General features: G+C 37.7%; 2 protein-coding genes across 2 annotated transcripts in view; both read right to left on the reverse strand.

Moving 5' to 3' along the window:
- skap2 (src kinase associated phosphoprotein 2) overlaps nucleotides 1–2,385 on the reverse strand; it is a 25,575-nt gene extending 23,190 nt beyond the window's left edge. The window contains exons 1-4 of the mRNA XM_067402181.1: nucleotides 2,289–2,385; nucleotides 1,629–1,734; nucleotides 1,512–1,537; nucleotides 682–780 (exon numbers count right to left, since the gene is read on the reverse strand). Of these exons, the coding sequence (XP_067258282.1) occupies nucleotides 682–780; nucleotides 1,512–1,537; nucleotides 1,629–1,734; nucleotides 2,289–2,328 (271 nt within the window). The 5' untranslated portion in view covers nucleotides 2,329–2,385. The remainder of the gene's footprint in view (nucleotides 1–681; nucleotides 781–1,511; nucleotides 1,538–1,628; nucleotides 1,735–2,288) is intronic.
- Nucleotides 2,386–9,496: 7,111 nt separating this feature from the next.
- hoxa2b (homeobox A2b) lies at nucleotides 9,497–11,386 on the reverse strand. Its single transcript, XM_067393068.1, has 2 exons — nucleotides 11,012–11,386; nucleotides 9,497–10,428 (listed from the first exon to the last, which is right to left on the reverse strand). The coding sequence occupies exons 1-2, from the start codon at nucleotides 11,370–11,372 to the stop codon at nucleotides 9,698–9,700; spliced, it is 1,092 nt and encodes a 363-aa protein (XP_067249169.1). The 5' UTR covers nucleotides 11,373–11,386; the 3' UTR covers nucleotides 9,497–9,697.
- Nucleotides 11,387–19,763: the final 8,377 nt, after the last annotated feature.

Here is a 19,763-nt window from a genome sequence, read left to right on the forward strand (position 1 = left end):
GCACAGGGCAAAAGGACCTATAAAACACATGAGTGCACTAGAGCTGTAAACCTCTTCCTACCATATACATACACACAAACCACTCCCAGCCTGCACCCTACCCTCTTGATACTTTGAGTTTCAGAATGCAATAATCGGATATGTGGCATGACTCAAAACGTGTCGGATGAATTAGATTTCCTTGAATGTAAATTCTACCAAAAGCGTTCATTTAGCAGAAGCTAATAAAACAGAAGCCTGAATTGACATTGGCTGTGGGCGGCATTGTCTGAGCTGTAGACCATAAACCATTTGCTCAGAGACAAAAGAGAGCCAAATCCTTGACGTTTGTGCCTTCAAACCGTTCCTGAGACTGTTGCCGGGTTACATCAGTCTTTCAAGCACCTCATTCAGCTTTTGTGTTCTTCTACCACTACTAAAAAAAATCCTAGACAGGACATGACAAAGGAGGCTGCTGTTATGACAGCTAAGGCTGCAGAAAAGATGATAAGTGATTCATTCATAACCAAATCTGTGTAAAGAATAAATTGCTATGATTCTTTTATAATACTCACAGTTACAAACTTAGCAGGAGAGAAATCAAGGGTACAGTAGCTCATCTCTGCAGTTCTTGTAGATGCTCCATACTCCTCTTCTCTTGTAACACTTTTATTGCAACATTTTCCACAATTTTCCACTCACCATCATAAGCGTTTTCATCATCCCTGTCAGCCTGCTCTGAGTGCAGCGATCCTCCATCATTGGTGTCTGCTTCGTCTGGCTCTGGGAACTCTTCATCTCCTACACAACAGATTCTTCATCAGCATTCCCAAAAAGAGGCAGCTAGGAGGCAATCCTCCACCAGAAAAAGACATTATGATTCCCTAATTCAGATATTTCGTATGCTGCTTGCAGGTACATGGTGCCTGGGAGGTGAAGCATGTTTGAACCAGTGATCTCCAGTAGCATGCAGCATTGAGTGGCACTCAGCCATGTTGTCTAGATATTCACTAGAGACTCGCTTTGCATAGATTTGAGATATTGATACAGAAGATCTCCAATAACACTAGCCTGTTTGAATCGCATTTCATATATTAAAGAGCATACTGATGGCAAAGAAAGAATTATGCACATGTTTGTGGTATAATATTGAACTTGAGCAAAGAATTGGTCACATTGTAATGGGGGTAATAGTGCAGCTGTAAAGTGTTTCCTTGCCCACAGATGCTAAACTGTACCCAGCCCTCTACCCACATCTCAACTGTAGGAAACACGAAATTGAGCAGTCTTGATGTGCTGGCTTAAAACTTTTTTAAAGCACTATTTTCATACGTTCCCATCAGGAGAAGATGTTTGCATACAATGTTTGTTTAAGTAAACAAATTCACAAATTCAATGAAAGCTAACTGTATGGTGCAGCACATAGTTGCCTACAGCATACTGGGGAAGTAGTTCACTTCACCATGCTTGTATTTTAGCACCTCCCCTAGACACAGGCACATTGACAAACATACAAGCACATCAAAACTTACGTTTGTCCTTGAATTCTTGAGAGTAGCTGGAACAGAGATAGTTGGATTTGTTGATTTTCATCATAGAGTCAAAAACATATTCAGGCACAGGTATTGCTATATAAATCTGCCTCGTACCTCGTTTTCACATCTTTAATGCGCTTGATAAAGGCATCCTTTTTCTCTTTTGCTTTCTTGCTCAAATTCTCCCCTTTAAGGACATCCGTCAAAAATGTTTCCAGATCTGAAAACAGACACTGTTTAAGCGCAGCGTCTGGTTATTTTGCATATTTGAATTCCTCAGCAGAATTTCGACTATTAACTAATGACAAACTAGCGAATAGGCGCTACATCCTTAACAACAACAACCTAATTATGAGCGTAAACCAGCTAGAAACCATTTTCAAAAACATCGCTAGCATCATAAGCTGGAGTTTCCAACTGGTATATTACCGACCCAAACTTTAAAAATAAAAAAAAAATATTTTTATCTGCAGTTGAAACTTAGCAACTACAGACTCTTTACTTTAATAACTGCTTAGTAATAAAACAAAAATTAAATCTATCCGCGCCAGAAAATAAATAAATAAAAAAGACTACTTTATGCTCAAACAACTACAAGGAAATATTCACATCACAACGTATTTCGGTAGACTAAACTTCCTCTTTTCAGCCAAGTATGAACAGAAATAAACATAGGCTACTATAAATGGGGACAGAAAATTCTAATCTGAGTGCGCTCGAGACCTAAACGTTCGCTTTATCAACCACTGTTTTATCCAAATATTGCGATAGTACCTGAAATGAGTGTTGTTAAGTCTTCTGGGATGGACCTCATTGTGATAAACCGCTTGACCCAGCAAGATAGCCTTCGAAACACGGAAGTTACAAGTGGACTGTGAAATACGGAAGAGGCAATAACATAGCCTGCAGAAACCACTATTCAAAGTAGACAGTATTATTCATCACGCTTGCTCCAGCAGAAACATTTGGGTACCTCAAACAGTGCACTCACTGGGGAATCACACGCTTCCTCATCCACTTTTACGTCCTTGGTTTGAGAGGAATAATACAAATTTAAAAACAACACTTAGTAATTTTACTGCTTTTATTGCATTATTCATTATATTGACATTCATTGAATATTGTGACGGTGATACTAGCTGTTTACATTTGGTGTTTCATTAGCGTGAGAGCGGAAAAACAGATGGGAAAGATACAGCATGCCTGTCTAATCTGAATCTAAAGAGAAAAATAACTTCACTACTTCCATTGCCAAAGCGGCAATCCTCATTTCGTGACTTTGGGTAAGTAACTGAATTTGAACTGTATCTTGTATACATTCACTACTGGTGCATTAAAGGATTTTAGTGAGAGGATCTAAGGACCTTTCAGAGATATAGGCCTTCTGTTTGGAGTGGGGCTCACTTATCCTGAGGAGGGAGGCAGGTGAAGAATGGGGGTGATGCACAGCTTTCATAGGAAAACACATAGCTATCCATCTCCATCTGGCTCTTTGCGCTCTCTCTCTCTCTCTCTTCTGCTGTTTCACAGAGATTACTGCAGAGAACAGATCCTTGCCAGGAGATCTGCACTCTGTCACCTTCTCAAAGTACTTCTCTTAGAGGCTGATAAGGAGAGGAATTTGGTTTTTGAGGGGGTTTAATTTTTAAGAATATGGAATGTTGCATATTATAATTGGAAGGGGATGGATACTGATTTTGCAGACAAGCCTAGTGATATGCACATAAGCAAAAGGGGACTTTTCATAGGAATGTCTCAAATTAAGGATTAAAAGGTTAATTTTCTTTATAAAAGTATTGGCTGGTGTTCAACACTGACATCCTGCATGCTTGTTCACTCAGCTTGAGCGCTGCTTGAACCTCATTTGACCTGGCCACAGATCCATCTGGCGTGGAGGGGGAAAGAGAGGTGAAGTGCCCTTTGACCTTTTGAAGGACAGGAGAGCAGCTTCGTATCTCATGCTCCTCGGCCGTGCCTGTTTGATCTGGACTCACCTCAGTTCACACGTCTCCACTTCTGGCCACAACCCTCAAGTGGAGGAATGTGTGTGAGTGTAGGGTTAGTTCAATCAAAAATTTAAATTCTGGTGTTAATTATTCACCTTCATGACGTTCCAAACCCAACCTTCGTTCATCTTTGGAACACAAATTAAGATATTTTTGATGAAATCCAAGCGGTGACTGATCCCCCATAGAACCCAATGGAATTACCACTTTCAAGGCACAGAAAGGTAGTAAAGAAATCATTAAAATAGTCCATGTGACTACAGTGGTTCAACCTTAATGTTATGAAACGACGAGAATACTTTTTGTGCGCAAAAAGAAAAACAAATATAAATTTATTCAGCACTATCTTCTCTTCTGTGTCATTCTCATACTTTGTTTACATCCAGCACTCCCAGGTTCTGAACAGCGGCTCATTATTGGCCGGCTCCTGTGTTAGCATCACACGCATACATCGTGGTGCTCACGTGGACAGCATCAGAGACTGACACGGAAGAGAAGAAATAGTTGAATAAAGTCGTTATTTTTTAGCACACAAAAATTATTCTTATCGTTTTATAACATTAAGGTCGAGCCACTGTACTCACATGGACTATTTTAACGATGTCTTTACTACCTTTCTGGGCCTTGAAAGTGGTTATTGTGTTGCTGTCAATAGGGGATCAGAAAGCTATCAGAATTCATCAAAAAAGCTTAATTTGTGTTCCGGAGATGATCAAAGGTCTTATGGGTTTGGAACGACATGAGGGTGAGTAGTTAATGACAGAATTTTCATTTTTGGGTGAAATAACCCTTTAACATGGTACATTAGTATCATCATCTTTATTAAATTAGGCATATTATACTTCTCTTCATCCCAGAGTTCTAGCATAATACTTTATTGTTTTCTCTAGGGTAAGAACAATGTTTTAATCATTTTTGGTCGACATCACTCTGTGGTAGCCAGCACTGTCATGCTAGTTCATATGGAAACCACAGACTGCCAGATTCTGATTCATTGCTTTTTCTGTGTCAGCTCTGCGACTTGATTCTGTAACATTTAGCTTTGCTTTGGTCTTGTTTCAGAAAGATGGAGAATAATTAGTTTATTGGAAGAACACAAGCAGTACTGAATAGAAAGTTTTATGGCAGCCGAGTAAAGACATAATAGCCTTGAAAACATACCTGAGATGAATGAGGTCACCAGCAAATACTATGACATGTGACAAGTAAGTCATATCTGAATTAGACCACCTGAACAGCCCCCGAACATGAAGGAAGAACATCTGAGGGCACGTTCTTGCCACTGTAATTCACACTGCCTGTAGGGTGCAGGGGTATCTGTGAAGTTCAACTTTGTGATGGATGAGATGGTGTTTTTGCCCCTTGGCCTCTGAGGGATTAGGCTGCTCAGGTGTTGTTTTTAAAAGACTTAGAATTAGCTTACATTTAAACATTTAAACTGTCTTTTGACACCACTTTCAGCACCTGTTTTCTGGAGAGAAAAAGGTCTGGGCCCCCTGGATTGAACCTTGAGTTTACATTTAACGTTTCATTTCAACAAATGAATTCATGCAGCAATCATAAGTCATATCTGAAATTTACATTTGTAACTGTTGTAATTGTGTGACTCTTTGGCAGGGCTTTGATTATTAATTACTGTAGATATATTCATGAAGCTTTTGCCGTGTCTCTGAGTGACTCAGTTCCACTGGGAGCAGTAATCAGTCTTTTTATTCAGCAGTACACACTGAGGCCTCGATTGCAGCCTCAGGAAGAAAACACTTTTATGTTAGATGAAAAGAGATGTTTGAGAAGCAGACCACGTAAGTACAACTAGAAGAAGAATAATTGCATACTTCAGGAATTCCATAAACATGATCTATGAGATAATATCATGCTTCATAGAACTAATTTGTTCATTTGTATTCTGTGGTGTTGCTGTGGTTGGATCTTGTACGTGAGCCAGTTCTGATTAAAACACTTAAAAGGTTTAAACCCTTAAAGGGTTAGTTCACCCAAAAATGAATATTTTGTCATTAATTACTCAGCCTCGTGTCGTTCCAAACCCATAAGACTTTCGTTCATCTGCGGAACTCTAATGAAGATCTTTTTAATGAAATCTGAGAGCTTTCTGTCCCTCCATTGACAGCCTGCACAACTACCACTTTCAAGTCCCAGAAAGGTAGTAAAGACATCATTATATGACTCCAGTAGTTTAACTTCAATTTTATGAAACAACGCAAGTGCTTTGTTTGCCCAAAAAACACAATTTACCACTTTATTTACAAAATAGTAGTCTGCTCTCGCATCAACAGAACATGCATGTCGTGGTGCTCTCATGAACGCACATTGGGATTAATATTTTTTAAACAAAGTAGTAATTTTGTTTTGTTTTTTGTGGGGGGTTTTTTGTGCAAACAAAGCATGTGTCGCTTCATAAAATTGAGGTTATACCACTGGAGTCACATGGATTACTTTAATGATGTCTTTACTACCTTTCTGGGGCTTGAAAGTGGCACATGCAGAGACTGTCAGTGGAGAGACAGAAAGCGCTCAGATTTCATTAAAAATATCTTAATTTGTGTTCCGAACATGAACAAATGTGTGTTTTTAATGACATGAGGGTGGGTAATTAATGACAGAATTTTCATTTTTGGGTGAACTAACCCTTTAAAGGGATATTTATATCTTTTTCATTTATGCACCCTTATTTCACCAACCTTTATGGCTTATTTCTTTTGCGGAACACAAAAAAAAAAGATATTTTGTTTACCTGTTTTTGTCCATACATTGAAATCAATTGATTCCAAAGAAACATTGGACATTTTTCAAAAACAAAAAATCTTCTTGGTGTTCCACAGTGGAAAGAAAGTCATAGATTGTACATGAGCGTGAGTAAATGAAGACAGATTTTCATTTTTGAGTGAACAATCCCTTTAAGTGGTATAAGCTTTACATAACTGCACACTCAAAATTCATATATACGGTTTGCATATGTGTTTCTTAATGTTTATATTTGGTGGTTCTACTCTAATTTTGCTCCACCCTCAGCATATCTGCATGAAGCCCACCTGCATAGGAATGACAAAAGGGACCACCAAGCTTAAATGCATGTTTCCATGGAAACCAGCTGAAGGCTGACTGCACTGACTTTAAATGCCTGCATAGACATTACAGCCTGAGTCAGTGGACTAGCAGCGCATGGGCCTTTCCTCTTTAGGCATTAGCTGTCGGGACAGGAATTGTACTTTGCACAGATGGTTCATCACTCCTGGGATGCTGGGATGACCAAAAATATGTCAGGCTCCCTAACCAAAGCCATAAACTTAGGCTGCAAAACACTTGAGAAAATAACATTGTTGCAGGAGCCTCAAACTACATGTACATATTATGTATGCTAAATGGTTTAACATCAGTTTGCATTAAGAAACAGTTGATTGTTCAATTTGAGTAGGATTTTGAAAATGATGTGACTGTCAAACTGGCATTCTTTAAATAAGTAAATAACAGATCATTATTTTTAAAGTGTCCTTGCAATGCCATATTTTAACATATGTATCTGCAGTGATACCCAGGTCCTATATGAGTTATTGTGATGCATAATCACTGTAGAAAGGCAAATTTGGTTTATCCAGCATTCTATTTTACAACCTCAGCATTCACAATAGCTGTCAAAGAGCTGACTTCCACATCCAAAGTACATGATATATTTCAAATATTGGTATGTACAGATGTACAAATTTCTCTCAAGCTGAGGGTAACAATGATATTTTTGAGCAACACGTTATTTTTTTATTCAGTGCGTTTTGTCTAGCAGTGCTTTAATGACTAATAGGCTATCAAAGAATATAAAGATGTTTTTAAAAATAAGCATTTATTCTAAGCCATTCCCTGCATGCAAAAAAAATAATAAAATAAAATAAATAAAAATCTTTCTTGATTTTTATTTCAAGAAAGAAATTTTTGTTCCAAATGCAGCTAACTTTCTTGTAGTTAGCTGGATTTGGATTGCTTCTCTGTGCCAAATCTTAACTCAGTCTTTAACCTGGTTAAAGAATGCCGATCACGTGTTTGGTTTCGTCAAAGGACGTCAGTCAAACTATTTGTTCAGCCTCAATTTGGCGTTAAGCCCGTAGAGCTCCGAACAAGTTTCAGTTGTCTACACATTTTTGTTTAGGATTCAGTTTTCTAAATAATAGTTTTGATATTATAATCCTTATTTATTAAACTAACTGGAAGATTCGAGGATTTAAAACTTACTTTGATTATATCTGAAAAGCCCTTAGACCACGATTGAAGACGTAATATGCCGCTATGTCTACCGTGGTGATAGTATAATATCAGTCCTACACTGTGTAGGTGTAAACAGCCAGATCTAATTCTAGGACTCGGATCATGCGTCTCTAAAAAATGCCTCTCTGCGGTGTGAGCTCCTGGCTGGTAGGCCTCATTTCCATTTCAACACTTACGCTGCAATTGCAACGTGGCGTCAGATGTTTGGAAATTATCCTAGCTAGATTTCTCCAAAGCTAGATTTCACTGAACACTCTTCTCGAAGTAGCCTGTCACTGATTTTGTGTCGTATAAAGTTTTGTATTGGTATCCTCACAATTGAATTTCCTACAGGAACAGAACTTGTACTTCATCGTGTAGGCCTGTAGCCTATATAGCATTAAAAATCACTCGAGTCACCCTAATTGTTAAACAGGATACACCAGCCACAGATAAGAACTAATCGTGGTTAAACCATTTATATATTTTGAAAAATAAATTATAAGATACCTAAAAGTGTCCTTTAAACTTATGTGTAGGATATAGAACCCGAGTTGACAGTTTTTATTGTGCAAAAAGTGAAAAGCGTTTGCCAAGATCCTGCCTGGTCGATAAAGATTAAAACTGAGTTCTTTTACGGCTGTAACAATCAATCGAATTAGTCAAGAGAACATAGGCCTATAGAGTTAACATAGATCTTGAGAGACACCAGGGCCGAAGCATTCAAATGAGATCGTTTATTAGCTATTAATTCAGATAGCCTAGTAGGTTATTTGGGATTAAAAAGTAGCCTATCGATATTTTAAATATTAGTAGCAGACCTAAGTCTTTGTTTAGCCTATTATAAGATCATTCCTTGCGTCGTTGCCTGTTGATAAAGCGATACTTTATATGACTCTTGTTATTAGCTGCACTGGTCTGATTTGGGACACAGTTAGCCTACATTAATCACATCTAAATCTATACAATGTGTTAAATAAATAATTACCATAAATTATATAAGCTAAATAATAATTTTTAAAAAAATGTGGTTTGACTGTTCAATTCCGTTCTCATTCTCAGCGGCGGATTGAATTACGTGGAGTGCTGCCTCAACACCAACCCCCTGTCGAAGGTTTAATAGGCAATAAAATTTAATTGCTGAACTCCAAAACGTTATAGCTCTTGGCCAGGAGATTCCCTGTGTCGTCAGATACAGTAAAGGGCTTATTTGTGTACGCAGCATCAAGACATCAATCTCTTTCTTGATGTATTCTGTTTTTAGTCTACAAATTTGATAGCATCTAAAACTTCCCATTGGGTTAATTTTATACAGTTAAAAATCTAAATTTAACGGCAACTACGCTACTGGGAAATTAACAAAGATTAATTTTTACATTAAAAAGAATGTAAAATAAAATTAACTGCGTATTAATTTAGCTTCCTGAAACGTGTATTAGTTTTGATTACCGGTACATTTGGCATCCATATAAATATTTTGTCCCTCGAAACATGACGATAAAATTCATTAATTCTCATGTAACAGGTACTTACACAAAACATTATCATAATAAATCAGCAAAATAGTTAATAGGATAGTAAAAATATAGGTATACTTTAAATCTTACCTCATGTTTAATAAGAAACCTGTTATTTCCTAATCGGAATACTGAAGAAATAAATAACACCGCTGTTATTTTCAATAACAAGTACAAATTTATTCTATGAAAATATGGCGCTTTGCCGATGAGCGATACAAAAATAAAACGTGAAAAATATCACTTATTTCCTGCCATATTTTCTCTGTACACAAAAATTATCACTCGATTATTGAAAAACTTACCTCATTGATTAATGGTCTAGGCCTATTTTTAAAGTCACAATTAAACACACAGACCATCAATGTGAGAAAATATTGACGTCCCTATAATGAAACTTCAGTTAGAGTTAGTAGCTCAAGTGTTGCAGGTCGATTGTTGTAAGCGTCTCGGAGAAGAAATCAAAGGCCTCCGTAGATAAACCAATGGGGCTGTCTACAGATTCTGACAAACTTGGAGACACGGCATCTGAGAGGTGCAAGCAGGAATCATTGGAGAAAACGTTGAAGTCCTGTAAAGAGACGTCCAGGGCCGAGGGACTGCCATTGTCCTGAGCAGATGCACAATCCGGGGCCATTGTTGAGGCGCAGATAGGAACAGTGGGTGACGGGTTGGGAAAATGTTTCAGATGTTTGTCATTGCTACCTAAAGGCGAGACAGTTGCGCTTTGGGAATCACTATTGTGTCCATTCTGTGACTGTTGAGAAGTTAAGGTATTCTGCTGAAATGGATAACCCTCTCTTTCCAAAAGCGCCCCAGATACATTGTTTGCCACTTGTTCGAAAAAAGATTTCCCATCACCCCGTCCGCCAGCCTCCTCCAGGCTCGGTGGTTTTCCATCGCCGTTATGGTTTTCTTTACACTGCGTTTGCCGCTTGTGTTTCATTCTCCGGTTTTGAAACCAAACTTTGACTTGCCGCTCGGTGAGATCCAGCAGAGCGGCGATTTCCACTCGCCTTGGTCGGCAGAGATACTTGTTGAAGTGGAACTCCTTCTCCAGCTCCAGCAGCTGAGTGTTCGTGTACGCCGTTCTGAGTCGGCGAGTTGCCCCACTGCCACCATCAGAAATCTCAGGCGAGCCTATGAAGGGATTATAGCATTATACATTATTGATACGCCACTAATTATAACTCTTGATTTTTACTACGCCGCTGTGGGGCTTAAAGCTGACCTCACAAACTTGTCAAATATATTGCGTTTCTCAGGGAGCATAAATTGTTTGTGGGAATGGAGCCATGGCACTTGAATAATTTGTGTCCTCATCCCCAATGCCAGAATATACTGATGTGTCTGGTGTGAGTGCGGAGAGGTCCGAGTGAAGATTAATGAACACGCCAGCTGCCGAGTTGAGTAATGGCAATCTATCATTCTTCATTACTGTCAAATATTAAAATTCATGCCCTGCACTACAAGTAGCTAACACACAGTTTAGGAGTTGTTCAGAAGAGATTCTCCGCATCCAAAAACTAACAAAAAACTTTTAGATATTAACTTGTTCGCATTCAGTTCACATGACCCATGAGGATAACAAACTATCTTGCACTTTCAGCAGCATGGCCTTGCGCTACACGGCTACTCAAAATAATAGCTACTAATAATAAAAACAATTGCATTTCGTTTAAAATAAACTGTAACACAATAAAATTGCATTAAATCCAAATACCTTGAGGGGAGAAGTATAGTGGACCAGGGTCGGTGGTTGTTGCTGTCGAAGTTGTCTGGTTTTTCTTGGATGCTTTTTTCTCCTTCATCCAAGGGTACTCTGGGGGTAAGGATGCGGCAGGCAGCGGACATGAGCCATTAGGGTTCTGCTTGGGCCGGCTGTGGCGAGGGTGGCTGCCGGGGTTCAGGCTTGGAATGGTCTGCTCAAAAGGAGGAGGAATCAGTGTCGAGTGTGAAAGCGTCGAGCTCTTGATTGATGAACTTTGAAATGCATCACCGACAGGGGGAAAAGATGTCAGGCACTCAGCGAGCGACGGCTGACTATTGATAAAACCCGTCTCTCGCTCGAATTCGTAATTCATCTCCTCCAAGTCTTGCAAATTCGCCGCTCACAAATTTTTGACCCAAGGAAGATATAATGAAATATCGTGCCGGGTTAAAAAAAACTATTTTGCTGATTACGGCCGTATGGGGACCGCGGTGCCATTAAACTATTGCTTTCATGGAGACAAGGTTGAAATTGGACCGTATTGCTTGTCACATGATTACCTCTGTCCAATGACAATTTGGGATTTAATCAAAAGGAGCCACTGTCTGTGTGATTGATCGAAAAAAGTCCGAGAGGAACGCCTCACTCTCTGGGACGGGCTAGTTTATTTACGCATTTATGGTCAGTTTGCCCGCTGCTCCGTAGATTATAAGTATAGCCAGTACCTGTAACAGAGTGACAGTGGGTCCGTCTGCTGTTTTTCCCTTATTGTTTGACCGGCCCTCGGCTGAAGATCCCTTAACACATCAACTGGACACATAAAACACACCAATAGCCACGATCGAGGAAACCCATTAATCCTGAGTCTGGGTTTTTACTACTTTCTTAGAGAATGCGCGCTCTCGTTTGTGAATGCACGAGCAAACGCGCGCGAGAGAGTACGCGCGCACACAGTCCGCGCAGACAAATTCTTTGAAAGCCCTGGCGCGCCCGCGTGTTCACACGCGCACTGAAGCAGTAGGCTTGCATGTGTATTAGTGATGTTTTAATATGAGACATTGTAGTCTAGTTATTTTTAAATGACTGAACTTATAAAACTTATAAATTCTGTTTTTTTTTTTTGTTTTTTTTTTATTACAGTCTTCTACTAGTAGCGCAACTAACATCGTTAATATTCAATGCAGAATTTCTGAAACTTCTTATAATACATTCGATACATTCATTTGAAATAGAATAGGCCTACATTTTGTAGTATGTAAATAATAACTCAATACACATTTTAGTATGTATTTTGAATTGGGCTCCATAATTAGTAAGAACGGCGGTATACCGTCTAACAGGCATATACATACAATGTAAATTAATGTAAAATAAAATTGTAAATCTAATAGTTTTTTACGTACAGGAATGTGTCCTCTGTGTTGCTCTCAGAAGTCTTTAGCTAAGTAGGTGTAGGCCTCGAGCACTTTATTGCTTATATTCCAAACAAAGAGCCCTGGAAGCCTGCACGCTATCAATCTTACACGCCAAAAGGTCTGACAGCTTAGTGCCCTAAGAACACATTTAAACCATCTAACACTCCCTTAGATCATATGTGGCCAGGAAGAAGAGAACAACGTAGTACTCACGGTTGAGAGTTTCTTCATTTTATAAATTAAAATTACAAAAGTGATATTTTCCGAATAAAGGATTGGCCTTGATCATAATTTCATATCGGATGTGCTTCGAATGGATCAGCGTTATTTCGGACCTCGTTTGTTTTTAGATTTTCGTTTCTGGAAAGTCAGCCTTTATCGAAGGGTTGGGAATGAATAGGATTACATATTGATTGTAAGAGAAAAAACGTGTGTTTTTGCAGCTACACAGGAGCTATTGTGTGTAGAAGAACGTGGGTGTCGGCATTCTTCAAAAATACCCTCTCCTTCCTACACATTTCCAACACGAACGAAAAATCTTCATCGTTTCCCACGAGCTGAACATCGAAATCTATCGAGGATGTATGTTTACGGATACTGTTAAATGTAATATTAATTATATGTTCATCTATCTGTTGAAATATTAAATCATATTTACATTGCATTGTGTTTATTCTAATTAGATAGGCCTGACAGAATGGATATGTGAGTATATCAAATTATATTGTAATGCTTTAACTGAAGCATATTTTTGTTTTTGCAAATTGGCAAACGAACTATAAATTTAATGTCTTTGCAAATGTATTAATGCATGTACATGAATACTAAATGTATTTGAATTTATGTGTTTAGTATCAGAAAGGTGCTTTAATATTTGTCAAATTCTAAATTAATTTCAATATTTAATTAAACAATCTTTGTCAACTGGAAGGTCGAGATAATGTTGTTGACTATGTGAGTTACCTTCATTGAAATTAATTAAATTAATTTAATAGCCTATATAAATGCTTCGGTGTGTGCATTTGTAAAATAACATTTCGACCTTTTAATTTACGTTCATGAATGGCAAATAAAATATTAATAAGAAACAATTCTGTTTGTTACGTTTAAAGCCGGTGTTTACGGGCAAATCAGCGTATTTATTAAAATAAGTGTTAGCCTATCACTTAAATTATCTATTAAATAATTATTTGATTATTTGGCAGTTTGCATAATTTTTGTCCACGTGCTGAGTAGCTATATGTTCCAGCACCAGTCTTTTTGGATGCGTCTGGCACGATGGACAGCCCCGCTGACCGTCTGTTAGACTAAATAATGAATGCTGACGGTCATAAAACACAAGTTAAGAGTGAAAACTTGGCTCGATGGATCACCAAACAAATGAAGCGATCAATGTGCTACATTCAAAGCTAATGCATTAATAGATTCAGTATAAAAGGATATATATAAAATATCTTTACGGATTTCACTATGTAACCATTATTATAGGCTATTGAAATGCATATTTTATATATATATATATGCCTGTTTTATTACGCATTTCAATATATATAGTTATTATTGTGTTTAGGTTGTAAACTTTTTTTCAAAATAATATAAAATGCGTTTTAATTTTTCATTGGTAAAACGTATACGTTTGTTACTGACCTTATTTCTCTATTTTCTTTTTCGACATTCGGCAGTAAAATATTTGTTTTTTTGGGGGGGGATTATATTGTCTTTTTAAGCGAATTAATTGGTTTGTTCTTCACAAGAGTTATGTAGATTCAGAAGCCTGTTTAATAACACATCTGAATAATGAATGGAGTTAAGCTAAATAGGGCTAACACTGTTATTATAAGATATTTCTAAATATAATTATGACAGCATGTGAATGAGATATGGTCAGCTGAGTGGACTTTTTTCTCTGCTGCTTCGGTCAACCAGATTTCTAAATCTATTCGCTAATGTAAAAAGCCAGGGTTTGATCTGGTTGTATCCCTCTCATTGAGCTTTGTAAATTAGTGCGAGTGAGGCGTATATGGGGTGTTTATGATGTCTACGAAGGCAGCAGCGGCAGTAGCTCTAGCAACAGTGGCGTTTGATGGATGACCCTCTACCCACACACATTGCACTGGGTCGTAAACGAGCTCCTAGCTCCTATTGTTGTGCTGGAGGTGTATGTCATTTCCGGGCATATGCACTATACCCCTGCCCGACAAGAGAATGATGCAGTTTTATTTAGGATATGACGTTGTGAGAGTATAGCCTGCACCATGAAGATTAGATCCTTTGACTTGCCGGCGTTAATGTAACAATTTTATAGTTAGTAGCCTACTTCTTGATGCTAAAACAAGATATTAATGCAGTACAACTTTGTAAGCCAACGTATAGGGTTTTGAATATGATTAGACTAGCTACTATATCTTGGGGGCTTCTTTTCATTAATAGTTGCCTTTTAACAAAAATGAGGAGACCAAATGTATATCGGTTTATGTGTAGGACTAGGCCTATGACATCCCTTTTACCTGTCTGGAGAGTTGTGGGTCATTTGCCTGTAAATGTTCAGAGTAATGTGATCCAATAGTTCAACAGCTCTAGTATTATGTTGACCATATCACAGTAGGCTAACCGTGTCTGATCCTTGGGGGCATGAGTCTCTTGCACCAGGAAACGAAAATGCCTTATTGACTGTATGCAAGGTAAATAGATTAGCCTATGATGGAGTAGCAACAACAAGCTTTTATAAATGTTTTGGAAAAGCATATCTTATGTCTTCAATACTCGAGGGGAGGCATGAAATAGATAATGGCACATTTGGGGCGCTGTTTTTAGCCTATAAGCCTATGATATTTTACAATTAGCCTTCATTGTTTCAGCCTATTGTTTGCCTTAAATAATCAGAAGTAAAGTGCAGGTGCAGCATCTATTTTAAAAAATCCTTTATTGTTAGATTATTAGGCTTTTCCTATAAACAATCGCGTGTAGGCCTAGCAAGTGGAGGCTCAACGTCGCCCTCTTTCTGTTAACTGCCCGGATACTAAGGCGTAAAGATGGGTTTCCCTGTAACTTCACGAATATTAACTTAGCTCTAATGTACAACAGCTGTTTTACGATGGACTAACGTCTGTTTTCTAAACACCAACCAAAGGATCCAACGCTATCTCACGACCAGTTCGTACATATTTTACGAATCTGTTCAACGTCAAAACTCGTAAACTTGTAAAATATGTACGATTTAGCAAAAAAAAAACATACGAATTCGTTACGAATTGCTGTGAGATCGGGTTGAAGGATACATTAAGGATAAATTACTTAATTTAGAAGATAACGTGAATTTTTTTATGTTTCGACATTCGCAATACTTACGTGTCGAGGATATTGTTTCTTTGACGCATTGGCAAAAGTTCCAGCCTAGTTCTTTGCCTGACAGTCTTCATAACGATGAACTTAAGTTTCAATGAGAAGGCCTAACTGCTAGGAATTTATGTTCTGGTTCGGGAAATAGGCGTTACTTTATTGAACAGTATTAAGATGATGCAAAATGCGTTGTATCATTATCGGGAAAACCAGCTTGGAGCAACATAATATCATCTTTATCTTTACATATTGCTTCCGATGCATAGGCCTATATCTGACAGCAACATGATAAGTAAATGGATTTTACCCTTTTTAGTGAAAGAGGAAAATGACTATAAACAACTGTCTAGTTTGGTTCCCAGAAACACTGGGCTAAGTGGGACCCAAGTTCGTAAGTGCTACTTTATCACAGTGGCCTCTTTTCCCAATTGCGTCCTTATATATGTAGCCAGGCTACCACGTATAAACGCTCGTGGATTAACAAGCGGCCCCAGACCACTCGTAAGACCGTGAGGTGCTTCTTCTTAAAAAGTTATTCCCTTTCACCTTGATTTACGACACAATATAAACAATATGAAAGCATAAATGTTCAAATTAAACCATCAATTACTTTTTAAATTATACACTGAAATTTGCAAGTGTGGACTGAATTCTTCATGTAATCTTAACAGTTGCAATATAATTCCCATGCATAGGTCGTGTATCCAACAGACTTCCAATGAAATATTAATTTATTCTTGCATATATTTAAGAAATAATCTGTCATTTTTAAGTTTTTTTAGCAGCTTGCAGTGTCTCTGTCTACCTGGCACACAAAAATAAAAAGTTTGGTCATACAATGAATGTTAATGGGTCCAGTGTTGTTTATACTAAAATGTAATGACATGAGGGTGAGTAAATGATGACATTATTTCATTTTTGGGTGAATCCTTTAACTGCTTTAACCCCAACATGACACTCCACCTCCCCTCAAAGAAGTCAGGCCCACGCCCACCTCAGCAAGCACCTTAGTGTTGTGTATGATTATGTGCACAACTAATAATAAGTACAAAGGTCAAAGCTACAATGTTTATCCTTGCTTCAGTACACCCCAACACATTCTAGCTCTTTCTCATATTCCATTTGGCTGCAAAGCCATTTGGATGTACATACAGCACCCATCTGTATCTGATCTGTTTAGCACTTTGGGACCTAATACCTCTACTAAATTTGTTTTTAAGTTCAACTTAATAAAATTAGGTGATGGTTTGAATTACAGGCACAACTCTGCTGTCCCATCGATAAGAGTGTGAAGCAATGTTCTGGAATAAGTAAGAGCTCACTCTAAAAAATAAAGGCTCCAAATGGTTTTGTTTTTGCAGAGATGCCATAGAAGAACCATTATGGGTTTCCCATAGAACCTTTCAATCAACAGTTCTTAAAAGAACCATTTTTTTCTTAGTGAACATTTTTATAATCTAAATAAGCTTCTTCCATTATACACTCTTATAAAGTTCTTTATTGGAAATATCCTAACATCCAAACTTTCCACTGGACATAAGGTTCTTTATAGTGGACAAAGGTCCTTTAGATTATTTAAATGAAATCTTTATTTTTAAGAGTGTAAAGAAGCTTTTGTCTAGTGGAAAGGTTGGAGGTACTTCATGGAACTGTATGCCAATAAAACAAAAACATTATTGTATATACCTTGAGCATAAGTGTGCATGCTTCTTATATCTACTCCTGAGTGACCACTTCCTGCGAATTTTAGCCAGTCAAGGGTTTTAGGAAGACTAGAAGCTTCCAGGCACATATGTTGGATTTGAGCTAAACTCTGCAGGAAGGTATCGAGAACAGTATTGTACACCCCTCATGTAAACCGTCTACATGACATTTTGTTTGATCCAGATTTATTGGTGAAACTGAGGGAAACTATGGAGGGAGGTCATCTGTTTGTAGGCTACTTTTATGTAACATTATAGGGGTCAGACAAAGATTATGGCATATGCAGCTCAATGCAGCATTCAAGAGAATTCAAATAATAATTTTCCAAACGTCAGTCAGTGATGCATGATTTAGTGGCCGGTGTGTGTATGTGTGTGTGTGTGCATATATATATATATATATAAATCAAAAAGTAACATAGCCTTTATAAAATTGGATGCAAGTGATATGGGCTCTTAATTAAGCATTTGCAATATTTTCATTATCAGTTCAACTTGAAATTCTTGGATTTGGGCTCAAACTAAAAAACTACTAAATACTTAAATTATCATTCAATCTGACTTTGTACACAGGCCTTTTTAACCATTGACAAAAATACCTTGTTTTGACCATATTCTAATGGACAGTGTTGAAATATTCGCATCAATAAATGACAGCTGGAGAGTAAATGCCTTCACAGCGTGAGGATGATGAGAGGGATTTTAGGATGATACACATTGTGCTCAACTTCCAGCAAACTGTTCTGGCAGACTAATAACAATAACAATAAGTTTTATTATTTATATAGCACCATTCCATTGCTCATGGACTCTTGGGCCTTGTTCGTGGCTGGCCCTTATTAAGTTAGGTTGCTGTAAAGCAGAATCCGTTTTGTCACTTGATAGTTTCAAACAAACCGCTGTCTCCACCTGCTGGATACTAATGGTAGTAGCTTATTTAATGGTAGTTTGTTAAAATACAAAAAAAAAAAAATGCTTCTCAATTCTGTTCAGGGAGGCCCCACAGCACTGCCCAGTTTTGGCGTTTCACTCATCAGACACACCAAATATAGATCATGAAGCACTTTATTAATGAGCTGATTCACTGATGAATCAGGTGTGTTAAATAAGGGAGACATCCAAAATGTGAAGCGTTCGGGGGGCACCTTTAACAAAACGGAAATATTTAGAATTCCTAGTAATGCCATTTAGCAAAAACAAGTTTTTAAAAAAGTACATTTATTTTATATGCTTAAGTTTAAATGACCAAAATAGCAAAGATACTGGACACAGCAAGAAAAAAGTACAATGCGTAAATAGGTTTGTTTCCGTTGTCACTTCATGCATGACGAGGCAACAAATGGGTGATCAGTTCTGCAACGTTTTGATTGTTGCTGAGGAGTAATAAAGTAATTAGCGGAGAAAAAACAGACAGTGTGGCTGAGCCCCATTTTACGATGCTGTCTGGGTTAGAGCCTTTGAAGATTGGTCTGCAACCAAGGTATAGCCTATAGTTTTTTTGCTTTCTGTTTTCCTTTATTTTGTGTTTATTTAAAACAAATAATAATAACAACATAATAGTAGTAATAATAATAATAATAATACAATTAAAAATAATCGAACATTTAAAAAAAATAAATAAATAAAATTAAATTTTAATAAAATATATTCCGGGATACTGTAATTGTATTGATGTAGGCGTCACGCCTACAAAAAGTCGTTCTAGTTCCGCCCTCAATCGCTTTGCACCCCATAAACAGTTAAGACTGTGATTGTGGTTTATTGCCGCACGGCCACTAATATTGCTTGCAGGGGCAAGGCACAAATAGAATGAGCAGGCCTGTCTACAAGCATCAAACTAAGCTTTATTTATTCGGATAAACGGCATCCGGGCCGTTAACAGGACACTAAACAGTGGGTTGCAAGATAACGGTAGAATGAGCGCGCGCATGAGAAGTGTAAAACTGTTTGGAGGGCGGTAAAATATTTCTGGAGTAAAAATAGCATGGAATTGCAGTCATTGCAATCAACCTCGTTCAGTGACGATTTATTAATGTTGAGTCTTTCATGATTCTGAAACTTTATGTGCTGTTATAGCATAGAAACACTTGACTACAATTATGAGTAACAACTTCTTGCAATACCGATGCAGATTTGCATTTCTTTAGCAATGATTGTAACCCATGAAACCAAAGAAAATGTATTGTTTTCGGATATATTTGCCCAGACCTTTGGTACAGAGAGTCTTAACGAAATATACTATTTATCAGAAATTTATTTGTTATGTACACATTTCATTTGAAAAGAACTAACACTGTTGATTTGAGG

The sequence above is a fragment of the Chanodichthys erythropterus genome, chromosome 2 (genome assembly GCF_024489055.1).
Source record: "Chanodichthys erythropterus isolate Z2021 chromosome 2, ASM2448905v1, whole genome shotgun sequence".
Lineage (NCBI taxonomy): Eukaryota > Metazoa > Chordata > Actinopteri > Cypriniformes > Xenocyprididae > Chanodichthys > Chanodichthys erythropterus.